This window comes from Dasypus novemcinctus, chromosome 2 (genome assembly GCF_030445035.2).
Source record: "Dasypus novemcinctus isolate mDasNov1 chromosome 2, mDasNov1.1.hap2, whole genome shotgun sequence".
In the NCBI taxonomy this organism is placed as follows: domain Eukaryota; kingdom Metazoa; phylum Chordata; class Mammalia; order Cingulata; family Dasypodidae; genus Dasypus; species Dasypus novemcinctus.
Window position 1 is genome coordinate 117,889,389 of NC_080674.1, and position 22,986 is coordinate 117,912,374.

The 22,986-nt window shown below is 34.0% G+C and overlaps 1 protein-coding gene across 38 annotated transcripts in view; it reads left to right on the top strand.

Annotated features, from left to right (window-relative positions):
• APC (APC regulator of WNT signaling pathway) overlaps positions 1-22,986 on the top strand; it is a 157,105-nt gene that overhangs the window by 55,151 nt on the left and 78,968 nt on the right. For 17 of the 38 annotated variants that reach the window (XM_058277067.2, XM_071209389.1, XM_071209422.1 and 14 more), the window contains one exon: positions 18,768-18,920. The exons of 13 other annotated variants lie outside the window; for them this stretch is intronic. In XM_058277067.2, coding sequence (XP_058133050.1) covers positions 18,786-18,920 — 135 coding nt within the window. In that variant the 5' untranslated portion in view covers positions 18,768-18,785. Of the gene's footprint in view, positions 1-18,767; positions 18,921-21,859; positions 22,013-22,986 lie in introns of all 38 variants that reach the window. 8 more of the 38 variants (XM_071209413.1, XM_071209407.1, XM_058277085.2 and 5 more) reach the window with 1 other exon arrangement.

Sequence of the window (22,986 nt, forward strand, 5' to 3'; positions counted from 1 at the left end):
AGCAACATTCATAGACATCTTATTAATCATATGAATACTTCTAAATAGAACTGTACCAGATTGAGATACTTTTTCTGAATTAAAGATCTAAAATAAGAAAGATTTATTTAAGCATTTCTCATATAGTGTGAAACATCTAATGTATACCTGAATTTTGGCCTTTATTGGTCTTTGAAATGAGAGTGTTAATTGATGTGGTTAGAATTGAGCTATTAAGGATTTTGAAGTTAAATATTCATAAGTATGCTTTATGAATGGAATCAAAGATTTTTATTGTTTATCATTTGTATTAATTACTCTGTAGGTTTTTATTTTACTATTTTCTCTATTTCTTACTGTTAATAATTTTTAAAAATTTTGCCGATCTTTAACGTGTTTAAATAGGGTCTTAAAATTTTACCCGCCCCCCTTTTTGTCTTACAGTGTGAGTGAAACTTAAGTACACAGCACATATGATGGGGGTAGGGTATCATAATGCAGAAAAGATGAGTAATACTTGAAGAAGTACATCCACTACCTATTTATTAGAGTACCTACTGAAATTCAAACCTATGAAAGGTGCTAGAGAGGTAAATAAAACATGGAAACTAACCTGTAAGAAACTCATTAGAATTATGTGAAATTTTATTGGAAGTTAAATACTAACTGCTTTGGCTATTCCTAAGATCTTTAAAGGTTTATATAATCTAAAATATCTTTTAATTTAGAGGAATTTAGAGGAATGTGGTGGTTTTTTCCTTGAAACAATATGGCTTATCATAAAATCACCTTAGAACTACAGATAATTCTGAAAAGTAAATTACTTTTGAAGTGCTAAGAGTTGTGAATATAAAATGAGAAGTTTAGATGGAGTGATTTCTAGGTCTTCTAGTTCTAGGTCATAATATGTGACTCTCAATCTCTGTAGGCTTAACTTTTAGAAGGAAAGGCACACCAGCTCTTGTTTTGGTACAGGTGGCAGGCATCTCATGTTATGTAATAAATATGATCTCAAAAACCGCTTTTGTAAATAAGTCATGTTGTCTTCAAACTCTTGTCCCCTTTGTTTCCAAACCCTACTCCCAGACCCCTTCTAGGTACTCATTTAAATATGTTCTTAAATATTCGTGAATTCTTGTGACATATTTAGCATGCTTTTGTGTGTGTATGTTTTAACTTTATATAATATTTTTAATGATTTTTAACTCAACATTATCCATTTTACTTTATGTCCATCTAATTTGTGGTTCTACCTGCTGTCTGGTATTCATTGGTATCTGTACTATAACCATTCCTCTAGTGAAGGCCTTATATTTTTCCAAATCCCTTTTTACCACAAACAGTATTATGGTTTACATTCTTGTACATGGGTCCTTATGAACTATATTAGTTACATATTGCTATATAACAAATTACTCCAAAACTTAGAGGCTTAAACAACAAACTTTTTTAAATTTCAGAGTTTCGGTGGGGCAGGAATTCAGGAACATCTTAATTGGGTGGTGACTCAGGATCTCCCATGAAGTTCCATTCAAAACGTCAGCTGGGCTTACAGTCATCTGAAGGCTTAACTGGACTGGAGGATCCCCTTCCAGGATGGCTCACTCTTGTAGCTTCAGTCTATCACTGGCTGGCAGGAGACCTCAGTTCTTTGCCATGGCCTCTCCATGGGGCTCCTAGAGGGTACTTGTGACATGGTAGCTGCCTTATTCCAGCAATCCCAGAGAGAGAGCACATAGGAAGCTGAAGTACCATGTGTGACCTAGTCTGAGAAGTCATACACCATCACTTCTACCATACTCTTTTTGTTAGAAGTCAGTCACTAAGGCCCACTGACACAAGAGGAGGTGAATTAAGCTCCACTTCCTGAAGGAGTGTTGAAAATTTTGTGGATATATATATTTAAATTTTTAAAGAAGTTGTAAATTTACAGGAAAATCATGCCTAAAATACAAAGTTCACATATATCACCGTACTATTAACACCTTGCTTGATACATTTGTTACAATTCATGAAAGAACATTTATATAATTGTACTATTAACTATAGTCCATCATTTGCAGTAGGGTTCACTGTGTCGTACTGTCCATCGTTTTTTAAAATTTTTATTCTAGTAACATGTATACAACCTAAAATTTACTCTTTTAATCACATAATAATTCATTGCTGTTAATTACATTAACAATGCTGTGCTACCTTCACCACTGTCCATTATCAAAACTTTCCAATCAACCCACATAGAAACTCTATAAAACTCAAACATTAACCCCGCATTCCCTACCCACAACCCAGACCCTAGTAACCTATGTACCCAATTCTGACTCTGAGTTTGCTTATTCTAAGTATTTCATACAAAAGAAATCATACAGTATTTGTCCTTTTGTGTCTGGCTTATTTCTTCTTGATGTCTTCAAGACTCATCCATGTTGTCGTGTACATGAGGACTCCATTCCTTTTTAGGGCTGAATAATATTCCATTATATGTGTATGCCATAATTTATCCATTTATCCATTGGTGGACACTTGGGTTGCTTCATCTTTTTATAATTGTGAATGATGCCTCAGTGAACATTGGTATGCAAATATGTTTGAATCCCTGCTTTCAATTCTTTTGGATATATACCTAGAAGTAGTACTGTTGGGTCATATGGTAGTTCTAGACTTAACTTTCTGAGGAATTGCTGAACTGTCTTCTACAACAGTTGTACCATTTTACATTCCCACCACCAACAAAAGAGTGTTCTTATTTCTCTACATTTTTTCTAATATTTGCAATTGTGTTTGGTTTGTTGATGTTTTACTAGTAGCCATTCTAGTGGGTGTGGAATGGTATCTTGTGGTGGTGTTGATTTGAATTTTCTTAATAGCTGGTGATGTTGAGCATCTCTTTATGTGCTTATTGGCCATTTATATATCTTCTTTAGTGAAATACCTATTCAAGACCTTTACCCATTTTTTAATTAGGTTGTTTGTCTTTCTATTATTGAGTTGTAGGATTTCTATATATATTCTGAATACTAAACCCTGATCAAATATGAAGTTTCCAAATATTTTTTCATTGAGTGGGTAGTCTTTTTGCTTTCATGATAAATTCCTTGAATGCACAAAAGTTTTAAATTTTTATGACATCCCATTTATCTATTTTTTGTTTTGTTGCTTGTACTTTGGGTGTAAACTGTAAGAAACCATTGGCTAATACAAGGTCCAGAAGATGCTTCCCTACATTTTCTCCTAAGAGGTTTATAGTTCTGGTTCTTACATGTAGGTCTTTGATCCATTTTGAGTTGATTTTTGTATATGAGGTGAGGTAGGGGTCCACCTTCATTCTTTTGCATATGGATATCCAGTTCTCCTAGCACCATTTGAAGAGACTCTTCTTTCCCAATTGAATAGACTTGGCAGCCTTGTCAGCTATCAGTAGCCAAGAGATGAGGGTCTATTTCTGAACTCTCAATTCTATTCTATTGGTCTATATATCTATCCTTGTACTATGCAGTTTTGACCACTGTAGCTTTGTAATAAGTTTTAAAATGAAACAGTGTAAGTCCTTCAATTTTGGTCTTCTTTTCCAAGATGTTTTTGTCTATTTTGAGTCCCTTACCCTTGCAAATATTTGATAATTAGCTTTTCCATTTCTGCAAAGAAGGCTGTTGGAATTTTGACTGGAATTGCATTGAATCTGAAAATCACTTTTGAGTATAATTGGCATCTGAACAATATTTACTCTTCCATGAACATGGAATGTACGTCCATATAGTTTAGGTCTTCTTTGATTTCTTTTAGCAAAGTTTTGTGGTTTTCTGTTTATAAGTCCTTTATGCCCTTGTTTAAATTTACTCCTAGATACTTGATTCTTTTAGTTGCTATTGTGAATGAAAATTTTTTTTTCTTGATTTCCTCTTCACATTGCTCACTACTAGTATATAGAAACATTACTGTTTTTGCGTATTGACCTTGTACCCTGCCTCTTTACTGAATTCATTTATTAGTTCTAATAACTTTGTTGTAGATTTTGGTTTTTTTTTATATATATATAGGATCATGTCATCTGCAAATAGTGAAAGCTTTACTTCTTTCCAATTTTAGTTCCTTTATTTCTTTTTCTTGCCTGATTGCTCAGGCTAGGACTTCCAGTACAATGTTGATTAACAGTGGGACAGTGGGCATCTTGTCTTGTTCCAGATCTTAGAAGGAAAAGCTTTTAATCTTTCACCATTGAGTATGATCTTAGTAGTGGGTTTTTCACTTATGCCCTTTATCATGTTGAGGGAGTTTCCTCTATTCTTGTTTTTCTAAGTGTTTTTTAAAGAAGGGTTGCTGGGTTGTATCAGATACCTTTTCTGCATTAATTGAGACAATCCTGTGGCTTTTTTCCCCCTTTGTTCTTTTAATATGGTGTGTTCCACTAATTGATTTTCTTCTGTTGTACCACCTTTGCATAACAAATCCCAGTTAATCATGGTGTCTAATTCTTTTATTGTGCTGTTAGATTCCATTTGGTAGTATTTTATTCATAAAATAAATTGTTCTGTAATTTTATTTTCTTGTAGTATCTTTATCTGGCTGGGGTGTTAGTGTGATGTTGGCATAAAAGAATCAAATGGGTAACGTTCCCACCTCTTCAATTTTTTGGAAGAATTTGAGCAGGACTAGTACTAATTCTTCTTGTAATATTTGGTAAAATTCTCCAATGAAGCCATATATTCCTGGGCTTTCTTTGGGAGGTTTTTGATTACTGATTCAATCTCTTCGGTAATTATTGGTGTTGAGATCTTCTGTTTCTTCTAGAGTTGTTGTATGTTGTGTGTTTCCAGGAATTTGTCCTTTTCATCTAGGTTGTCTAATTGCTGGCATACAGTTGTTCATACTATCCTCTTATGCTTTCTATTTTTATGGGGTCAGTAGTAACGTCTTTCCTCTCCTTTCTGATTTTATTTTCATCCTCTTTTTTTTTTCCTTCTTGTCAGTCTAAGGTTTGTCAATTTTATTGATCTTTGCAAAGAACCAACTTTTGGTTTTGTTAATGCCCTCTATGGTTTTTAATTCTCTATTTCATTTATTTCTGCTCTAATCTTTGATATTTCCTTCCTTCTGCTTTTTTGGGTTAGTTTGTTGTTCTTTTTCTCTTGCTCCTCCAGGTGTGCAATTTGGTCTTTGATTTTAGCTCTCCTTTTTAAATGTAAGCATTAGGGCTATAAATTTTCCTCTGAGCACTGCCTTTGCTACATCCCATACATTTTGATACGTTGTGTTCTCATTTTCATTCATCTCAACGTATTTACTGATTTCCACCGTGATTTCTTCTTTGACTTATTGGTTAAGAGTGTGTTATTTAACTTCCATGTATTTTGGATTTTCCAGTTGTCAGCTTGTTATTGATTTCCAGCTTCATTTCTTTGTGGTCAGAGAAGATGCTTTCAATCTTTTTAAATTTATTGAGACTTGTTTTGTGACCCATCATGTGGTTTGTCCTGGAGAATGACCCATGTGCATCCTGTTGTTTTGGGGTGCAGTGTTCTCTATCTGTCTGTTAGGTGTAGTTCATGTCATATTATTCAAGTTCTCCATTTCCTTATTGATCTTCTATCTAGATGGTCTTTTGATTGATGAAAGTTGTGTATTGAAATCTCCAACTATTATTATAGTGGTGTCTTAATTCTCCCTTCAGTTTGCCAGTGTTTGCTTATGTATTTTGGAACATATGTGATTCGGCGCATAAATATTTATGATTGTTATTTCTTTTTGGTAAATTGAGTCTTTTATTAATACACAGTGTTCCTATTTATCTCATGTAACAGCTTTTTGGGCGGTTATTGGTATAGTTACTCCACCTCCCTTTTTTTTTTTTTATTACTATTTACTTGGAATATCTCTTTCCATCTTTTTACTTTCAACCTCTTTGTGTCTTTCAGTCTAAGGTGATTCTCTTGTTAACATCATATAGTTGGATCATACTTTTTTATCCATTATGACATTTTGTGTATTTGATTGGGAAGTTTAATCTATTAACTTTCAGCATTATGACTGGAAAGGCAGTATTTAATTCAATCATTTTGCCCTTTTTTTTTTTTTATGTCATATCATTTTGGGCTCTCTTTTCCTTTATTTTAGCCCCCTTTTCTGTAGAGTTGATATTTCGTGATGTATCTGAGTGATCCCTGTCTCACTTTAATTTAAAATACTTTCTTTGTGGTTACCCTGAGGTTTGTATTACACAACCTGCATCTATAACCTTCTAATTTGGAAAGATAACCAACTTCAGTAGTGTACACATTCTCTGCTATCATATCCCTCCACTTCACCTCTTTATGATGTTTTTGTTCCACATTACGTCTTTATATTTAGTGTGTCCATTCAGGAAATAGGGCTATTCTTTATTCAATTGTATTGATTCTTATAGTCATTAAAGAGTAGAGCTGTGTATCGAGGATATAGTACTGTTGGGTTTTGCATTTACCCATTTATTTACCTTTACTGAAGATCTTCACTTCTTCACAGTGTTCTAAGCTACTCTATCCTGGCTTTGTATTTCACCCTGCAGTACTTCCTTTAAAATTTATTGTAGAGCAGGTCTTTTGTTGACATACTCTTCCAGTTTCTGTTTATCTTGAATACTTCAAACTTGCCTTCATTTTTGCTGAATAAAGAATTCTTGGCTGGCAGTTCTTCTTTTTCAGTACTTTAAATATTATTATACCACTGCTTTCCGCCTCCATGGTTTCTGATGAGAAACAGGCACTTAAGTCTTATTGAAGATCCCTTGTATGTAATGAGTTATTTTTCTCTTGCTGCTTTCGGAATTTTCTCTATCTTTGACATTTGACATTCTGATTAGATTGTGTCTCAGAGTAAGTCTATTAGCGTTTGTTCTGTTTGGAGTACAATGCGCTTCTTGGACATGTATGTCTTTCATAAGAGTTGGGAAATTTTTGACTGTTATTTCCTCTAATATTCTTTCTGCCCCTTTTCCTTCTCTTCTTCTTTTGGGACTCACATGATACATATGTCAGTATTCTTCATGCTGTCACTCAAGTCCCTTAGTCCCTGCTCATTTTTTTCTATTCTTTTTCCTATATCTTCTTCTGACTGTATGATTTCTATTGTCCTGACTTTTTTCTTCTCCCTGTTCAAATATGCTGTTGCATACCTTGAGTGTATTTTTAGTCTCCATTATTTTCCCTTTCATCCCACAATTCTTGCTATGTTTCCTTTTCAACTTTCTAATTCTTTTTGCGTCTTAATTGTCTTCTTAATATCCTTTAGCTATATTTCCACAATTAGTTTATTTCTATCCATATATTCCTTCATCTCCTTGAATTGATTTAAGAGATTTGTTTGAATTTCTTGGATTATGTGTTCCAAAGTCTGTCTCTCCTTTGAAGTTGTAATTTGTTCCCTTGACCGAGTCATACCTTCCTCTTTCTTAGTATGGCTTGTAACTTTTCACTGATATCTGGGCATCTGATTAGTTTGATATGCTAACTCTGAAGGTCAGTTCCTCCTTCTTATCTAGAGTTTTATTGTGTATTGGTTATGTCCTAAGGCTCTCCTTTGATCCTTGGTCCAACTTATACTGGACCTTCAAAGTAGCCTGTGTTTAACTGTTCAGATATCCTAGGTTCTTTTGAACCCGATTCTTGCCCTGGAATATAAGATTGCCCTTTTTAAAAAAAAAAAAAAAAAAAGATTTGTTTATTTATTTCTCCCCCCTCTCTCCATTGTCTGCTCTCTGTGTCCATTCACTGTGTGTTCTTCTGTGTCTGCTTGTATTTTCATTAGGTGACTCCAGGAACCAATCCTGGGACCTTCCAGGGTTCAAGAAAGGCGATCATTCTCTTGCGCCACCTCAGCTCCCCAGTCTGCTGTGTCTCTTATCATCTCTCCTCTGTGTCTCTTTTTGTTGTGTCATCTTGCTGCATCAGCTGTCCGTGTAGGGCAGCACTCCATGTGGCCAGCTCGCCACACAGGCCAGCTTGCCTTCACCAAGAGGCCCTGGGTATCAAACTCTGGACCTCCTATATGGTAGACGGAAGCCCAATTGCTTGAGTCACATCTGCTTTCCAAGATTGCCTTGTTATATGCGGTATTTTCTCCTCCAGTATAAAGCTTCCTTTTCTCTGCTTCTTCTCTGATAATCTTCATCTCTTCTGATTGTTTTTGTGCAGAATTTTCTCCCCAGCTTCTATGATTTAAGTTCTCTCCTTTACTTAGGTCCCCCTTTTAAATATGCTTTCCCGTTCTGGGACCCATCCTAACCTAACAGTAGTCCATTGCCCCCCACCCCCTCCATTTTTTCTGTGAGACTTTTCTGCCTGTGGTTACTTCCCTGTTAGGGTATCCCACCCTGGGGAGCTAGACAGGGTTAAATCCAAAAAGGTCTGTCTTGTTTTGTTTTGTTTCATTTAGATTATCCAGCGATGAGAGACTAGACTGAATGTGTACTCTCTTGCCAACAGTTCTGCAGTGATCTCTTATTTCCTGGGCGCCCATTTGTATGTACTTATTAGCCAGCCAGTTGTGTTCTGACCTGGATTTATATAGATTTGGGTCCCTGTGTTTGGATATACATAAGGTTTTAACTTGCTGCCAAGTGTGGCTATATGGTCTGTATCTGTAGGAGGAGGTACCAGTCCCTACTGTCTCTGTGTGACTCTTATAGTGTGTGGGACTGAGGAGTACCGGTCCAGATTGGCGGGTCTGGGTCATAAATCTCAAAGACTTTTGTGGTATAATTTTCTCTCTTTCTTTGATTCAGTATTTGTGGAGTTCTTCTGTGTTCTCTATTGTCCTCAGGAGTTCCAATCAAGTGGGATTTGTCCTTTACTAGTTGTTTCTGAGGGAGACTTTTCATTGGGATGTCTTAACATTGCCATGTTGATGATGTCTGTGGATATACTTTAAAACCACGTTATGGACCAATGGAAAGATTTCATTGGAATTTGTCCGTAGTAGAAGGATCACTGAATCATAGGACATGTTTGTTATTGATATTATAACAAATTACCTCAGATTTGGTGGCTTACCTTACAGTTCTGGAGGTCAGAAGCCTGAAATAGTTTTTACTGAACTGAAATCAGGGTGTCAGCAGGATCACACTCCCTCTTGATGCTTTAGGGGGACATTGTTTTCTTGCCTTTTCCAGCTTCTAGATGCTACTTTTATTTCTTGGCTTGTGGCCCCTTCTTCCATCTTCAAAGCCAGCAGTGAAGCAAATCTCTGTCTGTCTCTGACCCTCTGCTTCTATCCTCACATTTCCTTCTCCGATTCTGATTGTCCTGCCTCCCTTTTATGAGAACTCTTTTGATTGCATTGAGTCTGTGCATATAATCCAAGGAAATCTCCTTATCTCCAGATGTTAACTTAATCACATCTTCCTTTGCCATTTAAGTTAACATATTCACAATTTTCAGAGATTAGGAGGAGGACATCTTTGAAGAACCATTATTCTTCCTACCACTGACATACGTATACATACAGCTCTTTATCTTTTTAGGCCAAGAGTTTTTTTTTTTAATTAGTAATACTTTTGTGAATGTTAACTTTTTGTAAATTCAGTTTACCAGATTTGTTTATACAGTAAATCACTGAAATGATAAACAGGTATTTATCTAATAGTACTGAAATATATTTTCCACTAGCAATTTTTAAATTCTTAGTTTTATCAATACTTAATTTACCTCAGTATAATCGTCACTTCTGCCATAGTCTATAATAGAAACTAAGAAACAATAAAGCACCCTGGCCTTGTTAAGTTTCTCTTTGTACCAGTTAGACTGTTATAACATCATTTCTGTGGGTACTCTAGTCAAACTTCAGCTTCCTTAAAAGTCTGAAGTCATTGAGCCACAATGTGGTTCTAGTCCATTTTTATATCTTACCATTCTCTTTTCCCTGATGCCTTCTTGCTGTGTTTCAGGTAAATTAGACTCATTTGCTCCCCCAAGTTTATGTCTTTTTTTTTTACTTCATAGCCTTTGATCATACTCTTCCTTTTCCTGGAATACTGTCCTTCCACATTTTTATGTGTGTTAATCAGGCCATCTCTCAAATCCATTCTTAAATGACTTTTATATTCTGAACACTTGCCTGAATTTTCTCAGCAAGGTACATCTCCTTTCTCTCAGTTTTAATGATTTAATAGTCAAATTTGCACTCAAATTATAGGTATTATATGTCTTAGTCTGGATTCCCTATAAATCAAGAGTCAAGAGCCTTGTATGAAATAATTCACTTTGGGAAGTGATCCAGGGAACTGGAGTCAAGGCCTAAAAAGAGTGAACAAGTGAAGGAGGTACAGCCATTATAAACATGTGTTCTCAAGTTGGTTTCCACTTGGGGTAACTGTGGGATAATCTGCAGGAATTTCTGAGGAACCATATAGAATATGCCTCAGAATTGTGCACTCAAGGGAGAGGATTATATACTGGCTCTCATTTCCCCATTGGTCTGGGGTTGCCCTATCTAGTGTTTACTGTTTTGTAAGTTACATATATATATGAGTGCTGGGGACCAATGCTGGGATGTCAGAGATGCCCTAGAACAGAAGGCAAAAGATAGCTGGTATAGCTGATGTGCTGTCAGTTTACACCTATGGAGAGCTCATTAATGGAGAAATGACTAGAGTTAACCAACAGAATATGGGGTGAGATACAAGATCGGTATACTGATCCTATTTACCCTATCTCTTGAAATATTCTCCCTTTGCCAGATCATAAGCTTGAGAACAAGGATCATGACAACTTACCTTCTTTCTCCTTTAATACTTGCATGGTGTCTTATGAATAAGTTCTCAAATGTTTGTAATGTTTGTAGCTCTGAATTAAATAGCTAGAGAGAGGAATCCATTGTCTTGTTTGTTTTTTAATGAAAAAGCCATCTTGAATGAAAAAAATTGAAGTATTTAAGTTTTGTGCCCTCTTTTCTATTATTTGCCCTCTGTGGCTGCTAAAGCACTGTCTTTGTATATTTTTGCCTAATATATGGCTGTAACTGAGTAAAGCATTTTGGGAATTACAAATGCTAAGTATTAGATATAGATATTTGTCTTAAAGGTATTTGTACGCTAGCTGGGGAGACAAATTAAGTAAAATGGAACAGAGAACAGTTAAGCCAAGTTGTATGGTATTTATTGTACAGGCAATAGGAAGACTTATTGTTGGCTGGAAAAGTCAGAGGTTTTGTGTATGGCAACTGAGCTGAGCCTTCACAGATGGAACACTCCGGAAGGGAAAGAGTTATGAACAGAAATATGAAAGTAAGAAATAGGAGAGATTTACTTAAGGAGCACTATACTGGGAAAATAACTTTGGAAGACACTTATCACATTATAATCCGTCTTGAAAGCCCAATAAAGGTATTTGTCCTTTCAGAGTAAGAACATTAGAAACCAATTTATGTTCAAATCCTGTCCTAGCCACTTGATCTGTGTTCTTAAGGAATTTATTTACCATTTTCGAGTCCCATTTTCCTTATCTATAAAATGGGAAGTGATACCTACCTCACAGGTAGGTGGTTGTGAGGATTAAATGTATAACACTTACAATGGTACATGACATATTTTAAGTATACAATTACGATAACTTTTTAAATTTCACATATCAAATACACAAAAATAAGGGGTATAGAAAGAGAGGATTTAAATAGTATCTTACAATCAATAAACAGGTATAGAATTTTGAGAACTTTGTACATTTTCACTCTTTTTCAATTTCAGTGAAATATTTATGAAAAACATGACTCATTTTCTGAGTCTTCTCAACATCAGTTGAGAAGGGTCTTCAGAATATCTCCTAGATGAAGAGGAAATCAAGTTTGAAATTATGAATTACCTAGAAATAAAGAGCATATACTTCATACTAAAACATAAGTCACACAACTAAGGCTGTTGCTCAGAGGAAAATTAATACCTTGAAACATCTATATTATTAAAGAAGAAACTAATTGCAAACTAATAAATGAATATGTAAATAAAGTAGGAAATACATGAATTAATACTCAATTTAAATAGCAGTAAAAAGAACAAAATAAACCAATGGGAAGTAGGAGGAAATAATTAGTAAAGAGGGAAGCGGACTTGGCCCAATGGATAGGGCATCCGCCTACCACATGGGAGGTCCGCGGTTCAAACCCGGGGCCTCCTTGACCCGTGTGGAGCTGGCCCATGCGCGGTGCTGATGCGCGCAAGGAGTGTGGTGCCACGCAGGGGTGTCCCCCGCCTAGGGGAGCCCCACGCTCAAGGAGTGTGCCCCGTAAGGAAAGCCGCCCAGCACGAAAGAAAGTGCAGCCTGCCCAGGAATGGCGCCGCACACACATACAGCTGACACAACAAGATGACACAACAAAAAGAAACAGATTCCCGGTGCTGCTGACACAAGTGGACACAGCAGAACACACAGAGAGCAGACAACTGGGGGACAGGAAGGGGAGAGAAAGAAATTTAAAAAATAAATCTTTTTTTAAAAAATTGGTAAAGAAAAACACAGAAATGAATAAAATAGAAAAAAGTAGTAGTGGGAAGGATATGTAACACCAACATCAACAGTTTTCCTTTTTTTTTTTAAATAAAGATGGGGTAAAAAAATGAAACCTTTAAAAACTTGATGAAGGGTTAAAATAGAAAAAAAAAAAGCATGAATGAGAAAGGAGACAACTTCAGATGAGGAATTTTACATTGAGAGAATGTATACAACTCCATAGAAATATACTTGTAAAGCTAGAGGAAATTGATAATTTTCTGGTGAACTATTAATGAATAAAATAGATAAGAAAATGAAAAAACTTAAAAATCTTTCCTCTAAAAAGGCGCTTCCTGATCTAAATTCCAGCTGACTTTCAAAGAAGAGATAATTTCTTACTGAAACTATTCCAGAGTATATAAAAAGAACCCTTCTATCAATTCCTTTTGTCAACTTAGCATAAGCTTAATTCAAAACCTTATTTTAAAATGCTATAAAAATTTTAAAATGATGTACTTGTTTCTCTTATGAAATCTTTTATAGTTTTATAAAAACTATGGACTTTTTAATAATTCCAAATGAAATATTCTAATAATCAAGTGCTACTGACAAGTAAAAGAATAAACATAATGAACAAATGGGATTTATTCCAGGAATGGAAGATGGTAAACATTAGAAAATTATATAATTAACTCCATCAACAAATAAAAAGTATAAGATTATATCAAAAGATGCTATAAGAAAGTGTTCAGTAACCACTCCTAGTAAAAACTTTAAGTAAAATAGAAAAGGAATCTTCTAAAACATGTTAAAGATATTTATTGAAATATAAGAATATTAAGTAGGGAATACTAAACCATTTCTATTAAAATCAAGAATAAGATAGGATTCTTCACTGTTCTTCAACATCATTTCGAAATTTCAGAATAATTTACACAATAATACAAGAAAAAGAAATGAGGTGTAACTATTGGGAAAGAAGAGACTTAGGATCATAGAGCTGTGTTCTGAATATAATACATTGATAGTTGTAAGTATATGTGAGAATTTACCATATGTTTAAAAGATACATTTCATTGCAGTAGAAAAGAAATTGTTTAATAAATACTGCTAATATAATAGGTTATCCATTTGGAAGACAAAGTTGTATTAATTAAAACTTTCAGGATTGTTATGTATAAAAATGGTGATAGTAGACTTCCTTATCTTGTTCTTAATTTTTAAGTGAATGCCTCTAACATTTCACTATTAAGAAATTATTTGCTCTTGATTTTTTATAGCTTCCCTTTTATTTCCAGTTTATTAAGAGTTTTGTCATAGACGTTGACTTTTATTAAATGTGGGTGTTGTTTTTGTTTTGTTTTGTTTTTTGTCTAATTGAGATGATTGTGTTGTTTTTCTTCTTTAACTTTTTATGTAGTGAATGACATGTATAAATTATCTAATGCCCTTCTATTCCTGGAATAAACTTTGCTTGGTTCTGCTATAATTTCTTGCTGTATGCTGCCTGTTTTGTTTCCTGATCATTTGTTAAAAATTTGTGCATTAGTATTCATGAATGATATAAGGCCATAATTTTTTTTTTCACACTATCTTGACTTCCATATCATGATTACATGTGTCTCATGGAATGAATTGGGAAGTAGTTCCAGTTTTCTGTTCTTGGAAAAGTTTAAGATTGAAATGATTTTGTTCCTTGAAAGTTTGGTAGATGTCTGTAAAAACCAGTTGGGCTTGGTGTTTTGAGGGGATTAGGAGGAGGAGGATGAGAAAAATATTTAACTAAACAAAAGTTTAATTTCATCATTTCAACTATTTTTTAATAGTTAGAGGACTATTAAGGTTTTCTGTTTCTTATTGAATCAGTTCAGTTTTCTCCCCTACAGTTTTGTTCATTTATTGACCTCATACCTTTTCCAGAGGAAATGATTTTTATATATCCTTTCAATGACTTTTTAAAAAAATCTTTACATAATCCTTTTTTTTTTTTTTTTAAGTTCACTCTAAGCCATATTTAATTCCTCCATCCTGTGGACCCTAGGTTGGTGATATCCACTCCACCTCTATATCAAGAGGGGGCTTAGATCCATGGTTGATGGATAGTTCTCCTGCTTGGAGTTGTAGGCACTCTCAGTTCCCTGGTGTGGTGGCTGACAATCTTCACCTTCCTGTTAGCTGACCTGTGCAAGTCCAACAAACTCTGCTGAGGCTCATGGCCAAGCTGGCACATGGCCAATCCAACACATGGATTGATTTTTTTTAAAACTTGGTATATGATATGAGGTGAGTAACCTAGCTATCCTAATACTATCTACTGGAAAATCTGTCTCCCTCAATTTGAGAACCACTGTTATTGTTTACTAAATTCCTGTTTATACTATATTATTTCTTGACTTCCATTCCATTAATCTCTCCATCTGTATATAGGTCAATACCATATTCTTTTAATGACTAAAGTAAAGCATTTATATCTGGTAGATACTACCCCTCCGTCCCCAAAGTTGCTCCTCTTTTTCAGGGTTTTCCTGAGTATTCCTGTTTATTTTCAAATGAACTTTAAAATCTCTGTCTAGTTCACCTGACCTCCCCAAATTCCCACTTTTAGTATTCTATGGTTTTTGTCAGGTGTACAAATTGAAGAGAGTTCAAATCCTTATGATACTTCTCTTTTCGTTTGTTCAGGTATTTTTTTGTCTTTCAGTAGTGTTCCTTCCAGGTTTTTAAAATACGTAGGATTTATTTTGTTTATGGTGTGGGAAAAATATATATATATATTGTGGAAAATTTCAAACATTTGCAAAAGTGCACAGTAATATAATGACACCAATATTACCCATCAGTCATCTTCAGCAGTTATCTACTCTTGCCCAATCTTGTTTCTTCCACCTTCCCTTCATATCTCCCTCTACTATATTATTTTGAAGTAGATCTTAAGTGATAAATCATTTAATCTTAAGTATTTAAGTACATATATCTAAAAGATAAGAACATAATTCACATCAAAACTAGTTAAAAGTAATTCCTTGATAGCATGAACTATCCATTCAGTATCCAAATTTCCAGTGGTCTCATAAATTTCTTACACACACATACACACACTCCACATATGTGTTTTTAAAAATTTGTTTGAATCCACATTCCTGAAATGGTCCCACACATTGGGATTGGTTACTATATTTCTTAAGTTTCTTTAACCTTTAAGTTCTTCTTTCTTTTTTTTTCTTTCTCTTGGAGTTTCCCACAGCCTTAAATTTGTGATACAATTTAACATACTCACTCTGGTGTCCTCTGTATTTCCTATAAATTGGTAGTGAGATCTGTAGCTGCACCATCCATTACAGCATGCACTGGAAACCTGTAGCTGTTGAACACTTGAACTACAGCTAGTCTCAATTGAGATGTACTGTAAATGTAAAATATACCAGATTTTAAAGACTTAGTAGGAAAAAAAGAATGCAGAATATCTCATAACTTTTAAAATAGTGATTACATATTGAAATAATAATTTGGATATATTGAGTTAAATAAAACACGTTATTAAAATGAATTTTACCTGATTATTTTTTTTAATGTCATTACCAAAATATTTTGAGCATATGTATGGCTGATATTGTATTTCCTGTGGATAGCACTGATTTAGAGGTTTGGTCAGATTCAGGTTCACATTTTTTGGCAAGACAACTACAGAGGCGGTGTCACATATTTTCTGTTAGGAGCCATTGATGATCAATTCCAGGAGTTGCGTTGTGTTGCTTCTTCTCTAATTCTATTACTGTTTATTGTTTATTAGCTGGAATAATTCTATACAGAAATTTCCATTGGAAGAAGCTTCCTCTTCCCTACTATTTGGTTACCTAGCAGTATAGTTCATTTAGAAAAAGCAAGATAAATTCTTGATTCTTGCCTTTCTAACTTCTTGTCAGTGATATATTGCAAATTGTTTTTTCTCTTTATTTTTCTTTTTACTTTGCCATGTGTAAGTCTGTTGTTGTAGATGTTTTGTTTGTTTGTTTTCTTTTATATAATCAAAGTTTCCTAACTTCCCCTTATAATTTCTCAGTGTTTTCTTCTTGTATGTATATGGTTTCTTCCATGTTTTGTTTTCTTTGTTTAAATCTCTGTTCCCTTTGCAATTTATCCTAATGTGTGCTATGAAGAATAGGTGCAGTTTTATGTTGTTCCTCTTGATTACCTTGTTACCCAGCTCCACTTATTTTAAAAAAGCCATCCTTTCGCAGGGATTTGAGCTGCTACCTTTTTCATATACTGTTGGCATATGTTTGCTTTTTAATATTTTATTGTGGTCCTGTGGCTTGTCTATACAAATACCATAGCTAAAAAAAACTCTTCATTTTTAAATAACTTTGGACTTGCAGATAGTTAGAAAAATAGTACAGAGTTCCCATGTACCCTTTACTCATCTTTCCCTCAAACACCTTAACACATGCATAGTTACAATTACAATAACTTAAGAAATTAACTTATTGATACAGTACAGTTAACTAAACTCTGTACTCTTTGTACAATATTTTCATATGTGGTAGGTCTAGATTTTCCTAGCTGTTTTTGCTCATTTGTTTTTTTCAAATGTCTAGCTGTAGAAAACAAATCTTATGAAGTATTTTTTATTGGGATTGTGTAAAATTATAAATTAATGTAGGGAAAACTATGAGGGGAAGAGGGATTTATAACAATACTCCAGCTTAAGTCTTAACTAAGAAAGTTATGCATATATATTTTCATATTATAGCTTATATAGCATTTTTATTTTTCAGACTACCTTTTGTCATTGAATCCCAGCAGTATCCCTGTAAGTTATAGTAGACCAGGTAGTAAATGTCCATTTTACAGATTAAGTTAATTTAAAAAATTAAAATGAAGGGGCAAAGGTTAAACCATGACCCAGCCTGAAGTAAAGACCCAAATATCTAAGTACTAGTCTAATACTCATTCTGTTCAGCCTTTAGTAAAAGCTTTTGTAGATGATCCTTGTCTCCCAGAGCTCTCCTTCCTCCTCAGGTCTCATTGGGATGTACTAGTATTATCATTGACTCTAGCCATTCGAGGACTGGCTAGATCTGAGTCCCTTGATTTTACTTGTTAGCAATTTTCCAGTTATAGGTTTTCCAATATTTCCATGACTAGCCAATGGTATATCTTGTCTGCCTTATTCCTTAAAGTGGATTTCATTAAAGAAGCATTTTTTAAAAAAACATTAAGGTGTTTAAATATTGCTTAAATACAAACTTTGTATTACATTTTAGTGACAAAAATTTTTAAAGGCAGAATTTTTAGTTATTCCAAAATGAGATTTGGATTCAACTAAAAAGAAAGTCTGGGTCTTCTGAATATTATTCAGTTATTCTTAATATAGCTCCAAGCAGTCTTTAATTCTTTATGCCAAGAACCTCTTATTACCTGGCCACCTTCTGCATCTTCCTTTTCTCCTTTCCACAGCCACTGCCAGACTCTACTTCACTTCTTTCTTACAATCTCTACACCTGTGGCCATCCATATTTTTAAGTGGCTTCACTCTAAGCACACTGGATCCTAAGACCATACATGCTATAGCATCACCTGTCATATTCATCTTTTAAAATAAATGTAATAGAACTTTATATTAGTAATTCTTATTTATCATCTTCCTATCAGTAAGCTTTGAAGTCTCAATCTAATGCTCTCCTTCATGTCCATTTATTTAAATAAGGTCTTCTTGAGACTTCAGAAATACTTCCCCATGTTTAAGAAATGCCTTTAACAAATAAAAAGTGATGGTATTGAACTACATAATCTCGTTAATCCCTTCTGGCTCTAAAATTCTGTGACCCTTCTTTTTCTGAGAGTATTACAGCTAGGTTCTTATAAAATTTCTAATTCAAAAAAATAATAATGGGTTAAGTCAAAACTATTGGACAAAATCCAGAAATATTACCAGTATAAATACATTTTATCAGTGATTACATATTCTAAGTTTTACATGTAAAACTGGATAAAGTATCTTTAAAATCTTGAAAATATTCTAACCTGATATAAATCTCATCCACCCGTGAAAAGGCAAATGTAGTCAAACACTACTGAAGTACTCTTCTATTTCAGTCCTAAATTGTTTTCAACTAAGACCTCAGTTTTTCATTCTTTTGAGAAAGATGCTGCTACTCGAGCAACATTATTTTGAGACTGAAACTAACATATTCACACAGAATTCTTCTTAATAAATGTCTGAAGAGTTTTGTTTCTTTTATCCCTTTCTTTGTAAACAAGCAGCCACTATTTTTTCTTTTTTCTTTTTTCTTTTTTGAGTAGTGAATTTCAAAATCCTTTTTAACCTTATAGGTCCAGGGGTAGCCAAGGATGGCTGCAGCTTCATATGATCAGTTGTTAAAGCAAGTTGAGGCACTGAAGATGGAGAACTCAAATCTTCGACAAGAGCTAGAAGATAATTCCAATCATCTAACAAAACTGGAAACTGAGGCATCTAATATGAAGGTATCAAGACTGTGACTTTTCATTGTAGTTAATCCATTTTTATTCAGTATTCCTCTTGTAAACTTGGGTCAAGACACTTGAATTACTTGAAAGTCTATTTTAAGTTAAGCAGTAATATGTAAACTCTTTCTGCAAAAATTACATTTATATTTTCAAATAAGATATACTGTATTCATCCAGTGAATTATAGAAAATTTAAAAATTCCAGTGACTAATTAGTTCTTAGTTATCTTCAGGCTTAAAAATAAGAGACCAACTTAAGCATCATTATACTGAAGCTGCATTTTCTAGCTGTGTTTATATTCACAATTTTTTAATATATCTTTTAACCGTTTAAGTGCTACAATGATACATGATCGAGAATCAGGGTGCCCAAGAATCAGGGTGCCTGGTGGAAAAAACTCTGAACTCAAAGTCAGTACATGGTCCTTTTCCTGAGGAAAAGGAAACTTTTTCACAAACTGAGCTGTGTAACATTTAATTAAACCCTTCTGAACTTAAAATGTCTTATTAAGAAACATAGGCATTACACTAGCCTAGATGATTTCCATGGTACCTTCAAGCCCTAAAATTGGTTTGCCAAATAACATTGAGAAGCTGTGATAAGCTCTAAGAAAAGTCATAAAATATTCATTCTGCTGTGAGGAAATATGCTCTGGTTTCAACACAGTCAAGGTTAAACCTTTGGCTATTTTATTTTAATTCCTGAAACTTAAGCAGAGTCTCTTCTCCCTATGTTATCTAACTTTATGGAATTGTAGATCATCAACCAAAATATTACCTCTCCCTTTTACAAATTCTTCCTTCTTTGTTGTTGTTTCTGCCCCTGGGCTATTTTAACATCTTGAATTCCTAGCCCTGTTCTTCCTGTTTGCTCACTATTCTTATTCCTTACTCATTTCCTATTCTCTTCTAGTTCTTTTTACTTGTAAATATATGCCTTTCAACATTCCTCTTTCTTCAGGCTTCTGTGTAACACTTAAATAACTATTTTTGCTCTTCTCTTCCCCCTTTATATTCAATATCATATTAGTTCAACCTTTTACTCATATGTACTATTCTTTCTTTCCAGCTGTCTTATCTATCTATAACTCTTTTCTGCTCTGCCTGTTTCTGTGGGAAAATTTTCCCCAGCGAAGAAACATCACCAAGATATATACCTCCAATCCTTTAGGAAATAATATAGCCTACAAACAAAAGTTATTTTTTTCTTAGCAGAAATTGTGTTTGACCTTTTAACAACCAGATTATTACCTAATAAAAAGAATATCTTGGAATTTTAACGTGGATCAACACAATTTTTTTTTAAATTGTTGTATGTGGAATGTGTTTAAAAAATTTTTTAAGTACAGAATTTAAAGATTCCCAACAGGTCCACCCTTTCATCTACATTGGTGCTACATTTTGCATGTAACTCACCCTGGAGTCCTATTTGGATAGTAAATGTCTTTGTGTTTGGAGGGGGGGAGGGTACTGGGGCAGGAGTATTAAACCCAGGACCTCCTCGTATGTGGAAAGCTAGCACTCAACCACTAAACTACACCTGTTGCCTAGTAAATGTCTATTTTGTAGTGCAGAGATCTTAAGTGTTTCCTAGTTTTAACTACTTGGGGACATTTTAATCCATATCCATGCAGAATGGAATATCTCTCAGAGTGACTATACAAGTCAGACTCTTAAATTTCTGTGACAGAGTATCAGGTTATCTGTATAATATAGTGAATAATAGTGAATATTGACACTTTAGATCTGTCCTAATTCAACAGTGAATTGATTGTTAATTAGCACATGCTTCTGCAAACATCCTTGCAAATCCTTCCACATGTTTTTTTAGGATTGTGTCTTATGGTTTACATATGGTTTACAGCCTTATTATGAAATTATTTATGTATCTTTTTCCTAAGAACTACAAAAGAGCTGGAACTATAACCTCTTTATTTGTCTTACAATCTTGATTTGTAAAAAGACACTTTGGAGCCATTACCACATTAGAATAAAGTTAATTCAAAATAATGGTTAATTCCCCCAAAATCACTTATTAGAATTTAGAATACATTATGTAATCTTTTGAATCATGTTTCCTGATAATTGACCTCTTTACCCCGAAGAAAGGCAAGGTGTGTCTTCAGCCAGATTGTTTTTAAAGGCTATAGCTGTCTACCATTTATGCAATAGTACCATCTAGTGGCAAAAGAGAATACTGTTTTGCTGTTGACTGTGGGATTGATGTAAAAAACTAAAATTATTTTTATACATGTGACAGGGAAATATATGTACAACAGGGATATGTGAATATTGGCTATATATTTGAGGATATTAAGGAAATGTTGATTTTTTTGTATAATTGTGATTGTGTTTAGACAATCCCTGTTTAAATATACATACAAAAATATTTCAAATATCAGATTTGATATTTCAGATATCAGATTTGGTATCTGAGATTTATTTGAAAACAATTTGGAGAAGGATTGGAGGAAGTGGATATAGATGTAGATGAAACAGGACTGAGCATCAGTTGATAAATTATTGAAGTTGGGTGTGAGAATACATGGGGGCTTGTTATATTTTCCATTCTTATGTGTATGTTTGAAATTTCTTGTAATAAAAACATAAAGAGATTATAAGGATTAGATGACACACAGTCACATAAATGCAAAAGTTATAAGTAAACATTGAAATAGTTGTATACTTTGTTTTCACTCCATAGCTAGAACTCAACTTGATTGACTTTAAAATGTTGAGAGTAGCAACAGGTTAATATGGTGATGTAAGAGTGTAAAGCATTTAAACTGACAAGTGGCATGGTATAGGAAAAATTATCTCTAGGCAAATTACTAATGTATCGTTTATATTATTGTTGTATTTTGACAAAATTTAATATTAATAAATTGCTCCATAAACTATGAGCCATATACATGTAAAATATCTTTTCTTTTCAGGGTCTAAGAAAAGGAAACATGAAATAAAAATTAAGATCAACACATTTCTTAATTTATTTTTAAGAATTAATTACCAAGTGTACTTGATAATTATGAAGAACTATGAAAAGAATCTAACACTATCTGAAAAGGGACACTTTATCTGGAAATCAGGTAGAAATGATATATGGTTTTATATATAACCATAATACGTTAAGAAAAACAGAAGTGGGTCAAGTGGCAACCTCCAAAAATGACACAATTGCTCTTTTCACTGATACCACAGCACGTTTTCATCTCTAATAAATAATTCTCTAATATTTCTAAAAATCTTAAATGTTTTTTAAAATAATGCATGATTATGTAACAAGCTATTTTTTCAAAACCATGCTTTTAGAACATAAATATAAATGAATATTGGCTCCTTCAAAATCATGTATTAATTTAAAAGTCTGCCATTTCTCAAAGCATATTTTTGAGACATTTTGTTAGGAATTGCTTTGGAGTTGTGTCATACTTACTTTAAAAACGCTTTAAAATAGAGAATTTCTATTTATAGGTTGAATGTAGTAGGTAGCCCCAGGTAATCAGCTTCTCTTCAGTAACGAGAAAACACTGGATAACTTACAAAAAATCTTATTTTTAAAGATAATTGAGAATTGTAGTGGCATCAAGGACTGTATTAACTAAAATTTGCAAAAGGGAAGGACCCTTAGATGAGCTAACATCACTGGTGATTGTCTTCCACAGGGATGTATGTTGATTATGGGTACAGAATGATATTCCACACTGGGGAAAGAAACCATTGGCAGTCTTGACAGATAGTACTTCAGATGTGAAGTATTTGTATCTAGAGAAGCTATTGCAAAATTCTTTGCCTGTTTTCCCTATTGGACATTGTGTCCTGTTGTGGTGAAGGAGGCTGGGGATGGACTGGAAAGGCAGAATGAAATCCCCCGCAATCTCTGTTTCTTGGACATGAAGTCTTGCTAGAGGAGAGACATGTAATACTTGAGAATAAAGGTAAACTGGAAAGGCAAAGTAAAACATCCCACAGCCTTGCAATACGTGAGAGACAATGATCTGCTAGAGAGAAGAGCCCTTTATTAAACACATGGCTTCTTTTCCTTCCAAGGCAAATGCTGGAT